The following is a 17,437-nucleotide window of genomic DNA, read 5'->3' on the forward strand; positions in this document are numbered from 1 at the left end:
TTATCAATGCCTCTCAAGTGAATTAAAAAAAATACTGATTCTGAAAGCATTTATTACCCAAAGTCCAGTTGAAAAAAACTAACCCAGTTTATCCCAATTCAAAAGAATAAAATTTACAAAATAATAATAAAATAATAAAAGTAACCTTCAGTGATGCTTAGCTTTTGATGAACTAGATTATTGACATTAGGAATACAACACATCCAGAGAAAGCTTAAATACACACTGCTGCACAATGAATCCTAGAGCCCCTTTGTCAACCTCCATCCTGCTGAACTTAAGAAACAACATTATGTTCATATAGTGCAGAGATTACAAAAAATGAGAAATATCAGGGATGACCTACATCTAATAGTTCTTTTAAAAAAAAAAAAAAAAAATCTGCTTTCTCAAGGAAAGCCTAGTATTCCAGGTCACTTTGGCAAATGTTCCTTAAATGGTCATCTAAGCACCGAACTCTCATTGGGCCTGACTGGCAATCGGATGACAAAGTGTCAGTGTGAAGTATCAGTTGGCAGCTGGAAGTCCTTGAAGCAGTAAAAGGAGATGTCTCCATGGTCCACCACTGCAAAGGTCACCGGCACATCCCCACTCTGGAAAGCCAGCTGTTTCAGCACCCGCAGGTCAGGCACAGGGCCTTCAAAACTGGGGGGAAAACCAAGGAAGCAGTAAGTCACATGACTGGGGTCATCATGGGAAGTCACATGACTGGGGTCATCATAGGAAATGGAGAAGCAAAACCATGCACTTCAGCCATTCCTTCCAGCAGGCCTTCAACAGGCACCAGTCGGTCAGGCGGGAGCGAGCGGTCCAGGCCACGTAGCCAGGCCTACCTGCACACACACAGACGGGAGTAAGGCTTCCCCGGGCTCGACTTCTTAAACTCTGCCACAGTGTCAGGCTGAAAGACATCGAAGCTGATCTTCCACCCCTCAGAGTCTTCTAATCTGCAAAGAGAGGCATCAAATGTAAAACTAATTATTTCCATTTAAATACTGCACTTTTTTAAAAGACAGGAACAGCCAGGCCAGCTATTGATCACATGGGACACAGCAGGACCCAAAGGGACCCAAAGGGACCAAGGCAGCGGTTACAGGGCAAAAGGCCAATACAGTCTCTCCTCCAGACTGGCCAGTTTGACACGCTTGGTTTTGGTTATGTGAAAGTTGGACATGAACAATTCAATGTGAATATTTCTGGAGCTTGTTGAAAGACAGCAGACACTCGCAGATAACATATAAGCTAATATATATGCAATACAAATTATTTTGATCACATAAAATAATATTATAAATATTAGTTTTATTTAATATTTGTTAGTGTAAGTACATACTGTCCCGTTAATGTTAAAGCCATGCATCTTCGTCTCAGCAGCTGTCTTTGTGACCGAGAATCTCGCATAAGCTTTTCAGTGCCTTTAATTTAGCATTTTTGATAAAGAGTCCAAGTACTATTCTTGAATTTTCACATTATTGGGGATCTTCCCAGCCTGACCCCCCGTGAATGTGACTCAGCCCGACCCCCCGTGAATGTGACTCAGAAAGCTGATTTGGCACAGACACCACTTCTACACATACCCAGCCGCACCATCCAGCAGACGGGAAGCTCCGACGACGCCAATCTTATCCAGGACGTCCCCTGCACACAGCAGAGAGGGGAAAGGAAGCAGGTTTTGATCGGCATCTAAGCTGATCATGTTCTCACTCCATTCCACAGCGGTTAAGGTGAAATGTCAGGATGGGGACAGCAGCTGTGTGATACAGCCACACCTGGGACGTACCTGCCGTGGTGTGCTGTCCTGGCTGGAGAAGGGGCGTGACCTTTCCCTCCCACAGATGTTCCGGCCTATTGCGGCGGCCGTGGCGGTTCCGCCTCCTCCTCCGCAGCTCGTGGTACTCTGCCCAGCTCCGGCAGTGCCGCACCTCCCTGTCGTCGTTGACGTCGCGGCGGTACCGGCTTCTCTCCCGCTCTCTCTCCCGTCGTGACAGGCGCTCTGGCCGCAGGTTCAGCCTCCGCAGCCAGGGCTCCATGGCGCAGACGCCCACTGAGAGCCGCCCGGGCAGCAGGGATGGGTCAGGGGCGGCCAGGGCAGGCTGGCATCTGTGGGCGCCCAGGTCGGGGAGCGTGATGGTTTCCCAGACCCAGCCGCGGTGTCGGGGTCGCGTTGGGCTCTGCGGGAGATCCGCTCCCCCCTCCACCCACCATCTCCTCTCGGGGACCCCGCTGGGGACGGGGACGTCTTCCACCATTCTTTCTGCCTCTGGCTCGGATAAGCCCGCTGCCCCGTCCTCTGGATTGGCCCTCTGGCTCTTGGTCTCACCACCACGCATCTCTAGGGATTCTCCCGCAACTCCTCCCTGTCCATCAGGCAGCCTAGCCAATCAGGCAGCAGGTCAGTGAAATAGGCCCCTCCCCTAGGCTTATGTGTTCATTACTCAAGAAAATTCAAACTTGTCACAGAAAGTTCAGGTCCAGAAAGTAGAAATCCAGAAAAAGGTTTTGTTTCAACCAACCAGTTGAGTATAAAGTCACAGTCATAGAGTATTCAGCTGGTTGGTTGAAACAAAACCTTGGTCCGGATTTTTACTTTCTGGACCTGAACTATCCACCTCTGTCTGTAATGGATTACTTCTGTAACTTTCCCAACACTGATATGGTTTGCAAAAAACATGCTATTTATCAAAGTTAATGTATAAATATGGAAATATATGCAGTTGCATCATAAATATGGATTCCTATTACAACCCTGTCAATCTAATACAAAGAGTTCAGTACAGTGCACAGAAACGCCGTCTTCTGCACGAGGCCTCAACTCACTGGGATGAGGGGCTCCGGCTGCGTTTCCGTTTGAGCTGCCTTCCATGGCCGTCTCGCTCTGGGGGAAGGTTCAGCTGTCTCTCATAGTGAGATGGGACGGTGCTGTTTACACACACACACACACACACACACACACACACACACACACACATTGGGCCAGGTCGACAATATTTTAAACATCAGTATCGGAATACTTTTATTATCTCGGTGGAAACTGTAATTACAAACTGCACAGTGCACAGCTACACGAAAACATATATAAAAAAAATATATATATAAAGAAATAAGCATAATTTATGGAGATAAATATATGAAAAAGTGAGTGAATATACGTGCAATACTGCGGTGAAACAAACATTTCACGAGTAAAATATTGCAAGAAAAAATATTAATAAATAGATAAAAATAGGTAGTGTTGTACATGACATGACACGTCTCAGATCTGGTGCTCCCAATAAATAAACTCCCATCTGGAATCAGTCATAATTCAGAGAATAAATGGTATTATGCATGTCTATGAAGTGCACTGACAGCCTTCGCTTAGGTGCCCACGTATTACCTGCGGTCGAATCTGCTCACCACATAGCCCAGCCTTTTCAGATGGCTAAACACCTTCAGGGAAGAGACAGCGGCTTTATGCGGCACGAGTCTGAGTGGGAGAGCACCTCTGCACTCACGTCTCTCAGCTGCATGTCTCACCTGGTATTGCTGCAAATTCACGGTGTCTTTGGAGAGAAACATTTCGTACCCTTCCTGTATGGACAGAGGCAGATCATGGAGGAACACCTGGACGCTGCCCTGGACCACAGAAAGCAAGAGAGAACCATGATGACATGAATTTTATTCTTAAACTGGCACAATCAGAGCTTGTATTGGGTACCAGAGGTGAGTTGTTCAAGTCCAGAAAGTAAAAATCCAGACCAAGATTTTCTTTCAACCAACCAGTTGAGCATAATGAGTCAGTCACAGATACTCAACTGGTTGATTGAGACAAAATCCTGGTCTGGATTTTTACTTTCTACCTCTGTTGTGTACAGAACACATATGAACAAGGGGGGGGGGGCAGGGCATAAGGGGACCATAAAGTCATATCTACTTGACTGTTTGCATTTGAAAAATGCACAGGTCCACCCCGCATCCAGGTCCTGGTACAGGTATGGGTACGGGTACGGGTACAGGCACCCCCCGATCCAGGTACAGGTATGGGCACAGGTCCACCCCGCATCCAGGTCCTGGTACGGGTACGGGTACAGGCACCCCCCGATCCAGGTACAGGTATGGGCACAGGTCCACCCCGCATCCAGGTCCTGGTACGGGTACGGGTACAGGCACCCCCCGATCCAGGTACAGGTATGGGCACAGGTCCATGTCCAAATCCGGGTCCCCCCCCAGATATGGGTATGGGTAACGATCCAGGTACAGGTATGGGACCCCCCTGGCTCCATGGCTCCATGTACAGATACGGGTCTCTATACCCCCTCAGTTCCAGGAACACGTAGGGCACGGGTTCCCTCCTGGATCTGCGTTCCACGTTGCTGGGTTCTAATCCAAGCAGTTTTCTAAGTTACTCACACATTCCATGAGGTAAAGGGCCTCTTCGGGGAGCAGAAGCTGCTTCCCGTGTTCAGAGAATCCCATGGTTTGCCAAAACTTTCCCTGCAAATAGGACAGGAATCACATAAAAGCAAAGATATCTCAGCATTACTCACTGCAGTAAATGGCTGTGACTTTTTAACTCAAACTAGAGCCAGAATCAATCAGTACTTCACTTTATGCAATATTCAAAACTTTCATTATTACTGTTACATGTAAACAGCAATCTTTATAACATAAATTGTTTAAAATATAAATTATGTTGATCGTCCAGCTGTGATATTACAGGCCAATACAAACAAGGTAAGACAGTACTTTTTATAGTTATGGAGGGAAATCCCGGATAGTTTTCAAAAGGAGTTGCAAATTGCATTTTCCATATGTGGACGCATAAAGTGTGACATAATTCAAACGCAATTACAAATTTTGCATGACCGTTTGCTTTTCCGCTTTCGCGAACGAACACTGACTGCCACATTTCAAATGAAAAAGCAAAGTCCATTTGCAATTGTATTTCCCATGTCTTACAAGGGTCAGGGATGGGTCTATACTGTGGGGCGTGATTGTATGGGGGGTGACGTCACTCGCAGTCGACGACCAAGAGGGGTGTGGAAGTAAGTTAATGACAAAAGTCGTTGATGAAAAAAACGTTGAATTACACTTATCGAATAATCCAAAATTAAGTTCCAAAACATACGTATTTTAAAGTGCATGTTTATAATTCAACCACATGAATTCAGTTAATTTAATTTAGCCTCAAAATAAATTTCAAAAGAACAAATTCAGTTGAATATCTTCCATGTCTTTTATTCAAGCAGTAACATTCAGTCCTCTTATTTCTGCTTTACAATATTGTCCCGTTATTTTCGCTGTTTCAAATACGCTGCCACAATTTCAGTGGTTTAAAATACGGTCCGAAATTCAACCCTCTACATCGGGGACTAGCAGGATGAGCGATAGACTGCCGATAGAGTTCTCTTCGATATAGTTATCTACGATAACTTATTGCGCCCCCCAACTAATAGGTTTTTATGTAAGTAATTCGCTAGCTGCATTAATTATCACCAAACTTATCTTGCTAACGTAAGATGCAGTCATCAAGCTAAGGCTAAAATATTTATCCAGTGGATATTAAAGGTAAACACTGAATGAGTCACCAGTCTGCACTTCAGTGAGTTTTTGTTCTGGTTTGACTGGTTGAGCCAATGTCACAGCAGAATGGAAAAGATCATTATGTAATGGAAACACACACAGACACAAAGACACACACACAAAGACACACACACACAGACACAAAGACACACACACACACAAAAACACAAGTGAAAGATCCCAAGCCACTGAAATGACAGAATTATATATAAAAAAGGCTTTTTAACATGTTGCTGGAGGCCCATTTGCATAAATCGCACATCATACCTTTACCCAAGTGGACAGTTGGGCTGCACCACATATTATACTGCATGGAATGGAAATGTATTGCTAGCTATCACAATTATTTTCCTGTTGATTGAATTTATCATCGCATAATATGACCCCCTCCCCTCACATCCTCATTGACTTCTCTTTAATATTCCCTGAACGCCTCCAGTAAGGATGTCAGTATGGCGGTCTGACACAAGCACAAGGGTCAGAAGGAGGACTTACCGCTGGTGACTTCAACACCACCACATTCTTGCTGGGAATCCATTCACCCTTGACCAGGGCTCCTCTGTACACAAAACCAAAACAATGTCTCCCTCACCCAACACAACCACAAAGGTGTCTGATGTCAAGCATGTCATCACTGTATCAAAAAATGCATGTGGTGCAGTGATGTCATCATGAGGGAAGGATCCCCCGCCAACCAGGCTACTCACAGCCTCTCCACACGCTCCTCTGAGATGAGGCTCCAGTGCTCCTCCAGGCTCTGCTGCAGCCTCTCGCGCTGGCGCGCGGACCCGTCCGGCAGGAACTCCTTCTGGCCGCGCGCCGGTATCTTGTGGCTCCGTGAGCGCGCGGCGAACAGCTCGGAGGGGCTGCATTAAAAGGAGAATGATCAGCATGGACCATCTTCAGCGCACCGACTACAGAATTCGATCAAGGGACATCACTTCTGTTAGTGAATAGAGGAAAGCATACCAGAGGATGAAAAAGATTTCTTAAGTCGGTTAAGAAAGGATGGGAAAAATCAAGGTAGTTAAGAAAAGATGAAAAATATTTCTGAAGAAAGTTCGTCAGATAGTTAAGTGAGCGGAGCATCTAGCAAACAGCATGTAGTAAAGATGTATTCACTACGCCATGTGCACTAGCGCTGTAAACACTTCCCAGTTCAGTACCGTATTATTGTGACAGACATCATAGTGATAAACCCGCTAACAGAAAACCTTAGCTGTTATATGAAACAGCTTTACCCAAGTAAATTAAACTTCAGCTGTTAACATACTGGTATTTCTGAATGTCGGCGTACGTTCCGTCACTTAACTGTGATTAAAGCATCTTTTATTAAGGAGAATAGAGAATCACGTAAAAGACGCAAACAGTTAACTTGTGAGTCGGGATATTAGAAATGAAATGTAAATTATTACTTTACCTGAGTAATTCACTGTAAAAATTGTCCGAAGAGCAGGAAACAGATGTATTGGATTCCGCCATCTTTAAAAGTGTAAAGATGTGCTCCGTCTTCGGGGTCCTAGAGCCTCCGCATTACGGCCACGCCGCTTGTCGTATTCAACAGGTCCAAGCAAAGACATTCGGATACAGTACATTCGTACTGCAGGTGCTGATTATTGATCCGGGCAACATGCCAGTGGAAAACAACTAGACTCCGAGTGGAAATCGAAATCAGTGACAACATGCAAGAATCGTGTATTAATAACACGACGAATTACCTTTCATAGCGAAGAATGCACAATTGCTTTTTTAGTTGTGTTTTATCATTATAACCAGTTTAGGAGAAGGGGTTACAGCACAAAGTGTACTGTACTGTTACGTTTTCCATGACAGTGTCACGCACGTACAGGCAGTGTCTCGTGACTAAACAGGTGTTCTGTCATAAAATACTACCTATCGAGACGTGCTATCGAGCCTTTCTGCGCATGGGCAGTTCCACCGTTTTGGGATTAGGGTTAGGTTTTAGGGGTTAGGGTTACGGTTAAGGTAAGGGTTTTAGGGGTTTTGGGGGGTTAGGGTTAGGGTAAGAGTTAGGGTTAGGGCTATCGATTAGCACTACGGTAGCATTTTTCGACAAGGCAGCATATATCGACAGAACACCGGAACTGTCATGGGACAGCGCAGAACTGTACTGTTACGTCTGGCATGCACGTATTGGCAGTGTCTCGTAGTGCAGTCTGACTTGGCGGATTATCCCGTTGCAGCACGTTGAGTGCCACTGAAGGTATAAACAAACCAATATTCAATCATTAGCAATTTAAGTGTCAGTGGGAGTTCTCTTAATCATCACTTTGTAGTATTTATTAGGCTATATTAATGGAAACATAATACGTGGGAAGATGTGAACGTGATTCCTACTGTTACTTAATGACAAAACAAAGAAGTTATGGCAATAAAATGGTATTGTTTTTCATCCAAAGACGCTACCCCTAGTGGTACATGCCAGTTACTTCAGATTATCACGCTGCAGGGGAGATACGATGGCTGGAAGTGCGCTCATAATCCAACGCTTTGTATAAGCGTATTTTTCACATCACTGTAAGCATTACACTGCTGATAAAACGTGAATGCAATATCTACCATTCATTAATAAAAAACGATTGAAAACCTGATGTGTAACGAATGCTATCATAGCTATTCCAAAGACGCTACCCCTAGTGGCACATGCCAGTTACTTCAGATTTTCACGGTACGGGGGGCCGTGCAGAGACGTTTAAAGGGGCGGGTGCTCAAAGTTAAAAAAGATAGAACAGGCTGAATAACAACAACTCACATTCATGACGAATCTAATATGGAAGTATGTGGATATCCATATTAGATCGTTTTTAGTGAAATAAAAGCCCTCCAGAAAAGAAGGGAAAAGTCCTGTAACTTACTTTAAAACAAAACATGTTCCCTAAAACGGTGGACAGAGCTACAGACCCCCTTGTAACACCCTTACCCAGTTAGCTAGCAGTTAATGACCACCACTACTTGTGCAGTTCATAAAAGGACAGGTAATGTTTGTCGCGCTGTTGCACAAACAGCACGCTCATTTATTTCAATTCATTTGTTGTTATAGACTATAGTGTGCGCTGTACACCCTATTTACTGTTTTGTTGCAGTCTGCACCTTCCAATTCATTTGCCTGCTTCCCCTCCAGCTCCGCACCACCCAGCCTGCAGAAAATGCGCGTGCACTTTGCGAGCTCGTACCCGGCTCGTAACGAGCGCGCTCTGCCCTCAAGGCCGAGCATTGGTTAATGGCACTCATGTGACTGATGCAAGCCAGATCCTTTTATTTAGCAAAATTGAGATTAATAGTTACATTTTATTGTTGAGGGGCAAAGACAGGGCTCCATACGCACATAAACATTAAAAAAAAACAAAAAAAAAAAACAACAACAACAAAAAACCCAAGGAAAGGGCACTTGAGGCATCCTGGAGGAAAGGGGCGGGTGCTCAAGTCCGCGTTTCCATTCGTTTCCCCAGACCTTTTACTCATTAAGCAGACATTTATGTCCGATGTGACATGCAATTCAGAGGGACAATAATGTCACAAACATGCCCTCCAGAACTTTCAATACAATCAACTAAAAATTAATAAACGCAATTAAGGGTAGCCCTTGGTGACCAGTTTAACGATAGGGTATCGATCTATTGAGGACATTCTAATACTATTTATGCTATTTCTAATATCCTGTAACTCATCCTACACAGTATGTACATCAGTACATATTAATGTGCTCATGTCCAAACAAGGTAACATTTATGATAAAACATATTGACAAATACATCAGAGCAACCTCTAAGAGCACATATGCAAAAGTGTCAAATCACTTTTTTTCCCCGCCGCCTGTACTTTATGTTTAGTTGACGCGGTTCTAGCGAGGTTAATTCTGAATGGCGAGGCTGGTTAACTTGGACGTAGCTCGTGATTCATGACCCGTGTTTTGATTCACTTCCATAACATAGACGAAAGTGAACGACAGAGGGCGCCCGTCTCGTGGCCGGTGCCGTGCAAGTGTAGGTTGTCGAATTTAAGTCCAAAGTCACCTGGACTACGCCCTAAAACCATTCCCTTCATGAGGTTCGCCGAGAGTAAGTTTATTTTGGTGATCAATGTCCAGAAAAAAGTAACAGTTATAATGCGTCTTAAATACATCTCTAAATTCTTCAGAACAATTGGTCGCGCCTCTAAGTTCATATGTGACCGTGAGGTTTGTTTTCTATAAGTGTACTGCTCTCTTCCGTCAGTGTACAGTTGCCTTTGTACTTAGAGAATGGCAGACAAAACACGTCATACGTAGTCAACGGTTGATCACTACCGCGCTGACTACTCAAGCAGCTTAAACTCATATGTATGCAAAAACACACTCCGATTACAATTTCCCAATAACTAGTAGCTCTTGTAGCGTTATTATTAGTATTATTAATATGATTAGTAGAGCACTACTATTACTTGGGAGCGATCCTTCTAAAGTTAAATAGATTTCCTCATTCCAGGAAGTAGCAAAATTATGACCGTGTATATAGCTAGATAAATAATAAAACAATAAGCCAGGAACACTGAAGAGAGCGCGACCATATCATATGCTCCTGACAATTGCATCACTATTACAGACTGGCATTTTGTCTAATAGCCAATGGAATGCCCGTGTGTAGAATCTCGCTTACTCGTCCAGCCAATCAGCTGGCGAGTTGGGCTTTGTTGTTGGTGATGACACTCAGCTATTTGTTGTTGCTCTAAAGACTGGAGGAGTGGAGCGTGTGTGTGTGAGACGGGGTTTGCGCCGCCTGGTCAGCAGAGCACGGAAATTCACTTTTGCCGTTTTGTTTCGCCGTTTGGTGAGTTCTGGCGGTGCGAACGGGAGTGATGTCGGTGAATATGGATGAACTCCGGCACCAGGTGATGATCAACCAGTTTGTTTTGACCGCTGGCTGCGCCGCCGACCAAGCGAAACAACTACTCCAAGCCGCGCACTGGCAGTTCGAGGTGTGTGTATGCATGTGTGTGTAAGAGAGAGAGAAAGAGAAAGAGATGTTAAAATGATTGTTTTGGAGACCATGTGTTAACATATGTTAATCTTTTGTTAAAACTTCAGGAATTCTGAGTCTTCCCCTTGGGCTTATGGTTCATACTGACTGTTAAACCCATTCCGGGTACGATAACAATCAGAGAGATCCAGCACTGCGACTCGATCCAGCAGCCCAGTTATCCGGAATGTCGTTTCGCCGGCTGCTTTCTCGGTCTTTGTTGTACCACCACATGCGTTACAGTTGTGCATTTTCGTCACACGTGGCCATGTGTGTATTGTTTTTCCCCCTGTACATTCGATGCCCGTATTCATCCGGAAAACGATTCGGGTAGCTGTGTGGGGAAATATTGCGTGGGTAGACTAAACGGTGTTAAAACATAACCAGTTCTCCTTTTTATGACCTCAGATTTCATAATCATACTCACAACGTGGGGATCCGAGCGCGTTGAAGGTTCAAAATCGTAAGAAATTATTATGATAATTTATAAGCTACTTATGAAACTGGAGTGTGCTGAATGTCATTGCGGATTTCAGCGTTTACGTTTACATTATGACCATTTTTTTTCGTACTGCAGTGATTGTTTTTCATTAAACAGTATTTAATATCGACGTAAGAGGTTTCTTTTATTAAAATGAAAACAGATCACGCGAATTACTGCAAAGATTAAGTGTGGTCGTGTAGAAAAAAATGTAAACAGTAGTTATTCTTTAAAGTGTTTGGCAGATCTCTATATTTATACGCATACAACTGTCACAATAATTCCCAAGATGCCAGTCATGCCTCTGTGGGTTTTAATTTACCAGGAAGGGGTAAGAAACACAATAGGGCCGTAGGACACGTGAGAAATGGAAAGAATCGAATCCATTAAAGGTTTATTTGTGAATATAAAAAAATAAAAATCAATACGCCCATTTTACAAACAGTGACCGCCTCTGATAATTGTACATAAGTAACGATGCTTTTGTTCTTACACAGATAAAATGGGGATATTAATGATTGACAACTCTACAGCGATGGTGTAAAACTCAGGTTTACTTTTAGGCCGGGGCCAAGGCCAGGGTAGCGGGGAGTGCTCGCCACGGGAAGAGGCATCGACAGTAGAAGATCTGTGTGGTGCGATCCTCGCAGGCTAAAAAGGAATTCTTGCACGGCCATCGGCCCTTGGCTGTATCCCAAAGTGCCCCATCACCTCCGCGGATTTTTTCTGAGCTATTCAACCAGAATTCCAGATCAGATCACGGTCTTAATAATCCAGCCTGCTGACTACAGTATATGCATTTAAGGGAGAAAAAAAAGCAACTCGCCGTGGATATCAGTTACAGTCTACAGTTACAATGAATTAAAGTCGGACTTTGTAAAGTATTGTGAATATAGACCTTAAGGCCTTGTGGAAATAACTGATTTAAGGCTTACGAGTTAATAGAACTCTACACGCCGATTTAGGTTATCGTGACCCAGACGGGAATCTTAGACTTGGGCGTTGGATGTAGGAAAAGGGATTGCGACTGGAGAGATCAGGGACATTCAGTGTCGCTGGTCGCCTTGGATACGGGACCCTAGTCTCCACTTTAACTCTTAAAAGCGACAGGATGCCGGTTTTGGTTGTCGCTTTAGGAGAGTCGTAAGGTGAGACAATTATGACAGACTAGCTTAATTGAGAGGCGCTCGCCGAGCCGGGGCGGGTATTTCCGGGCCGACTGGAACGGGGAGTTCCATGTTTACAAAACAATACCTGCTCGCGGCACGTACCAACAGGCGCGCGCCGTCCGGGTCGCGGCCGCCCGCGAGCGCTTTATCCGAGCAGAAGCAGACATCACAGCAAAATATCTCCTGTTATTCTCCTCAAGGTTATGGTGCCCCAGGAACCAAACCCCGTGTGTTTGGGTGTGTACTGCTTCCGATGTTTTGAAAAGGAAAACCGTGAAGGGTTTATTATAGTGGATCGATCCTTTTGAGTTATTTCAACAAAAAGATTCATTCATTCATTTATTCCTTTCACCTTTTATAATTTTCAAAAATCTGTTACTATAAATTGAATACATATATGTCCATCCATATCGGTATAGCCTATCCAACGGGCGCAAGACAGATAGATATTATATATTAAACCTATTGTTGATGACATTACATTAGTCATGCTGATTCTGTACATCATTACACGATAGGGCTGTAAAGGACAGGTTATCTCGGTCGTGAACGGCATGATCTAGTTTACGAACAAACTGAATGATTAAGTGCAGAACCAAAGAGAACGAAAAGTTCTTGAATGATACTAGTCTGGACATTAACTTCAGTTTTAATGTTTTAATATGCATTCAGGACTAGGGGCAAGAGACAGCATTGCAGTCTACTCTGATAAATTATTCCTTTGTTTGTTCGTGAGAACACAGGCGTATATTGGAGTGCGCACGTGGCCATTCTGAATGGTCCAGCTGCGAGTTCAATGAGCCACCTTGGGATGTTGACGTAGATGTACGTCAGACAGCTTGAGGTAACGTCTTGACTTCCCTTTTTCTTCTTTTATGCACAGACTGCTCTGAGCTCGTTCTTCCAAGAAGTCAATGTCCCGGGTCATACCCACCAGATGGTAAGCATATCCCTCCCCCCGTCAGCGTCTCCGGAGGAACTGTTCGTGGCATGCTGCGGCCGTGAGATCAGTAGAGGGTGGGACCCCGTTAAGGGGAGGGCACACAGATAGTGCTGTGTTCAGTGCCCCCGATACACCAAGCATGCTCACCCGTGGCGAAATAGTGCTGGGCATTGGACTGGGACAAACATATGCAGCGTTAAATGAGCAAGCAACATGTATTGGATATTGGATAGAACATAAGAACATAAGAAATTTACAAATGAGAGGAGGCCATTCGGCCCATCAAGCTTGTTTGGTGAGAACTTAACTAATAGCTCAGAGTTGTTAAAATCTTATCTAGCTCTGATTTAAAGGAACCCATGGTTTTAGCTTCCACTACACTAGCAGGAAGACTAGGGTGACCACCTATCAAGAGGGACACTATGAGCTATGACAGGGTTTGTAAACTACCATTTCAATTAAAAGGACCCAGATTTCACTTAAGCACTGAGTTCTTGCTGTGTGCTGATTGGTCAGTCTCCTATAATCATGCATGTGTCACTAATGTTAATGTGAAACAGCTGGATGAGTCTTTCAATCAAGGAAACAAACCAGTCAAAGCACAATAAGAACTGAACTTGTTTGCCAAACGCAGGGGCCTTTCAGTTTGGAAGCAGTTTGTAGAACCTGAAGTAGCTCACAGTGTCCCACCTGACATGGATTAGGGGGGTCACTCTAGGGGGGGTCACATCCTTTAATTAAGAGGAACCTCAGAATCCATGTAATCGCGATTTTATTAAGTTACAACCCAAATTCACAATAAAAGTTGTTGACTAGGGTTGGGAGGGGGTGGCGATATATATATATTTTCCTTTAAATCATTCTGTCTGCAGCCCCCTGAGAGCGGTCTTGTGACCCACATTTGGGTCGCGACCCCCCAGTTGAGAAACGTTGCTCTAAATTGAGCTGCCCTTTTCCGAGCCTTTTGCTGCTGGTGCTGAAAGCTGAGCCCGCTTCTGAAGCTCGTGTGCCCTGCACTGAGTACAGCCGGCACCAGCCTCGGGGGGGGGGCCTGTGTTGGAGGGAGGGGCTGGGGCTCTGGGGGCATGCTGGGCCGACGCCAAAGACGAGCGGACTAAGCTGGCTGCCCTCCACGGGCCTGATTTCCTGTTATTGATAGAGCCGCATATATTCCGCTCCTGTGCGTGAAAGTGTGGCAGTTTTTATTTAGGGCGCAGGTGACATCCATTGGGCTGATGCAGGGCCAGCCGGGGGTGTGGGGGTAACCAATCAGAGTAAAGGGTTCAGGAGCTTGACATACTGGGAGGGAGCCAGTATAGGATAGTGTAGCAGCAGACCCTGTGTAATGGAAAAGAAATACGTTTAATAGTAAATTACACCGTGATCATGAGTAACATCAGCGATGAATACCGGCAGTACTAATTTGCTAGTGGTCATGGTGTATTCTGATTTTGCTAATCGTTAAGCAGTTGAATTACATTGAGCGTGAGTGATAGAGGCAGGCGTCGCTGTGACAAGTGGCTCGGCGTCAGGTCTGGCCCGGGGGACCTGGTGGCCCTCGGAACAGCCACCAACACGTGAAGGGCTGCCAAAGCCGGTCAACAGGCCAGTGACACTCCGCTCCCATGTGCTGCTGGGGAGTTTGCGTTGTGTCACTCGCATGCATCGGAATTGTCGCTAAAATTTAGTGTTATTCAGTTTGACGCCATTTTGTTCTTAGGCGGTAGCATGTGCGTGTTTTTCTCTCCTTGAGAGTCTCCATGGAGATTTCATTTATACACAACACTGTCAGAAATCAGCTGCGGTGTTCGCTCACATGACAGCCCTGACCCTCAGAAACAGTGTCTCAGACGACGAGATGACCTTCAGAAGCTGGCCTGCTTATATTTCATGTTTATACTTGAATCTGGGGAGTTGGGAGTTTTTGGCATGGTGTACAGCTGTTTCCCTGTCGATTTGGTGTGCCTAAGATAATATGCTGTGATATCTGCTGGTAAGAATATTCCGGAATATCCAATGCTGGAATGCAGAGGTGTGAAGTAACCAAGCAGAAGTACAGGCAAGTGCCCAGGTTATGAAGGAGATCCATTCCCTACGTCTGTCCTTAAGTGGAATTAGTAGGGAAGTGAGAACAATATCAGTAGTGTGCAGTAATAATAACAATAATAATCATAATAAGTAGCTACACAGGTACTGAACTGTAGCTCAAGCTGGCGAAACGTAGAAGCCGTACATGAGCGTCACAAAGTAATGTGCGTGTTCGTTATTACGAACCATTGGATTTAACGCAAACTTTTTAATGTAATTGGCTTTATGACGGTCCGTTCGTAAGTCTGAATTGTCTGTAAGTTGGACGCCTTTATTCCTGGTACTGCCTGTGCTTGAGTTTTTTCTGGATTCGTACTTTACTTGAGTATTTCAAGTTGTCCCATGTTTGACTTTCATGTTTGACTACATTTCTGAGCCAAATAATTATTCTTACTCCATTCTGTGCGAGACCATTGTTACCTAATTGTAATATGCTTTACGAAAGCACAACGCACGCCTGATTGGAGCAGCGAATCGGTGGGTTTATGTTTGCCTGTGTACCGGCAAAGTGAATACTGGACTGAGTTCCGTCGTTATTAGAGTCTAGTGGGTGATGCACCAGATGTAACGACACACCCAGTGGCTCTAGGCCGTCATTGCGACTTGGGGATAGCCGTCACAGTCGTCATGGCGACTTGTGGGGATAGCCGTCACAATGGCGTGTATCTAAAATGGAAGAGTCTGCTGCAGCTGCTGCTCAGTATTTAAATCGGTCTCCCATTTGCTTCCGTGTCCAGATGTGCACGCCCCGCAACACGCCGGCCACGCCCCCCAGCTTCCCAGACGCCATCACCATGTTCTCCCAGCTACGCGCGACGGATTCCCCGACTTCCGCAGCCTGTCCCTGGCCTGCTCCTGCCTCGCCACACGCCTGTCCACATCGCCACGCCCCAGTGTGGCCACCCACTGCTCAGGCTGGGCCTGTCCAGCAAACACACACCTTACCCGCCCTGCACGGCCAGAGATGAGACCCGCATTGGAGGGGGCGGAGCTAAGCGGGGGGGTGGTGTGGGTGGGGTCATACTGACTTGGGGATGGATACTACTGTCATTTTATTTTTTTTATTTTTTTTATTTTTAAAGAAAATCCTTTTTGAAATACTACTGTTCTCTCTTCATTCCTGTTAAGCACAGCTAGCAAGCTGGGAAAGAGCAAGGAATTGTGGGAAGGGGGACAAATTCAAGTATCCATAACTGAGACTGGCTGACGGAGTGATGTGGGAGCCTGAACACGCTCGGTTCATTCAGGCTTACAGCCGGACCCCATTCAGTGTTTGGCCAAGAGTGATATCACAACCAACACAAGCCTGAAAGATATAGACAGTGGGTTGCTGTGGTTCCACCTTCCCAAGATGGTCACTAGGGGGCAGAGTGAATGGCTCTCCAAACCAGCCTGGACGACAATAGTTCTTGTGGAGAGTCTCAAGAAAAGGACGCAACTCCACTTCCAGCCAGCATCAGAATGTTTTTCGTTTTTTTACAAAGGTGAAGGTGAAAGCATCGAAATCAGAGGAAAGAGACTTTGACTCATTTTCTACAGGTTTTTAGTACTTAGATGTGAATCCATTTGGTCCACAGTTCAAATAAAGGCTCCAGTTCCCTTAGTTTGTGACTTTGTTGGGTATTTCCGTGCCCAGGGAGGGCAAACTGCGCCCTAGACACCAGAGATAGATTAGAGGGAGGTGCAGCTTGGTGGATTTGTTCCAGTCTCTGTTTTATACTTGCATACAGCCATTGTCTCAGGATTTTGGTCTCTGTACACACACACTCACAGCAAGTCCCACATTCGTCTCCTCTGACAGAACCTTCAGTGGGAATGCCGTGATTCTGAGGTTAGGTTTCGTCGGACCTAGTCACTGGCACCTGATGTTCGGCCATGATAGTCTGTTCCAGTTGTAGCTGCATCGAAGTTCTACACAGCCATGCATCACCCCCCCCCCCCCCACCAGCCAGTCACAAACTGGACCTTAGTTCCCCGCCCAAAGTCTAGCGTTCTATCTGTATGGCCTTGTGACGTCTCACAATGTTTCACTGTACGTGCTAATCTGCGTGCCGAGGTTTCAGCTGTTATTTCCAGTTTTGACTGCGGCCACGGTGCAGCCTGTACCTTACGTGACGGGAGGACGCTGTAAATCACCGCAGGAGGTTTAACGCAGTTAAGAGGATTCGTTTGGGATCTC

The 17,437-nt window shown here is 45.3% G+C and overlaps 2 protein-coding genes across 3 annotated transcripts; one reads left to right on the forward strand and one right to left on the reverse strand.

Moving 5' to 3' along the window:
- Positions 1-35: 35 nt before the first annotated feature.
- Positions 36-7,423, reverse strand: tsen54 (TSEN54 tRNA splicing endonuclease subunit). Of its 2 annotated transcripts, XM_023836929.2 has the most exons (11): positions 6,983-7,423; positions 6,270-6,428; positions 6,058-6,121; positions 4,390-4,473; positions 3,517-3,615; positions 3,377-3,429; positions 2,818-2,919; positions 1,781-2,373; positions 1,578-1,638; positions 834-947; positions 36-645 (listed from the first exon to the last, which is right to left on the reverse strand). In XM_023836929.2, exons 1-11 carry the CDS (start codon positions 7,042-7,044, stop codon positions 495-497), a joined length of 1,542 nt encoding a protein of 513 aa, XP_023692697.1. In that variant the 5' UTR covers positions 7,045-7,423; the 3' UTR covers positions 36-494. The 2 variants fall into 2 exon arrangements, with proteins under 2 accessions (XP_023692697.1, XP_023692695.1); XM_023836927.2 differs by having other exon boundaries at positions 3,377-3,615.
- Positions 7,424-10,272: 2,849 nt separating this feature from the next.
- Positions 10,273-16,861, forward strand: LOC111856728 (UBA-like domain-containing protein 2). The gene is made up of 3 exons (XM_023836913.1): positions 10,273-10,536; positions 13,111-13,167; positions 15,996-16,861. Exons 1-3 carry the CDS (start codon positions 10,417-10,419, stop codon positions 16,224-16,226), a joined length of 408 nt encoding a protein of 135 aa, XP_023692681.1. The 5' UTR covers positions 10,273-10,416; the 3' UTR covers positions 16,227-16,861.
- Positions 16,862-17,437: the final 576 nt, after the last annotated feature.

The sequence above is a fragment of the Paramormyrops kingsleyae genome, chromosome 22 (genome assembly GCF_048594095.1).
Source record: "Paramormyrops kingsleyae isolate MSU_618 chromosome 22, PKINGS_0.4, whole genome shotgun sequence".
Taxonomy (NCBI): domain Eukaryota; kingdom Metazoa; phylum Chordata; class Actinopteri; order Osteoglossiformes; family Mormyridae; genus Paramormyrops; species Paramormyrops kingsleyae.

Coding starts and splice junctions, on each gene's coding strand:
- tsen54 (XM_023836927.2), bottom strand. CDS start 7,044: ATGGCGGAATCCAATACATCTGTTTCCTGCTCTTCGGACAATTTTTAC. Junction 2,920..3,376: donor GTGAGCAGATTCGACCGCAG/GTAATACGTGGG, acceptor GTGTGTAAACAG/CACCGTCCCATCTCACTATG. Junction 2,374..2,817: donor AGCCGGAGCCCCTCATCCCA/GTGAGTTGAGGC, acceptor CTGATTGGCTAG/GCTGCCTGATGGACAGGGAG.
- LOC111856728 (XM_023836913.1), top strand. CDS start 10,417: ATGTCGGTGAATATGGATGAACTCCGGCACCAGGTGATGATCAACCAG. Junction 10,537..13,110: donor CCGCGCACTGGCAGTTCGAG/GTGTGTGTATGC, acceptor TTTTATGCACAG/ACTGCTCTGAGCTCGTTCTT. Junction 13,168..15,995: donor CGGGTCATACCCACCAGATG/GTAAGCATATCC, acceptor TTCCGTGTCCAG/ATGTGCACGCCCCGCAACAC.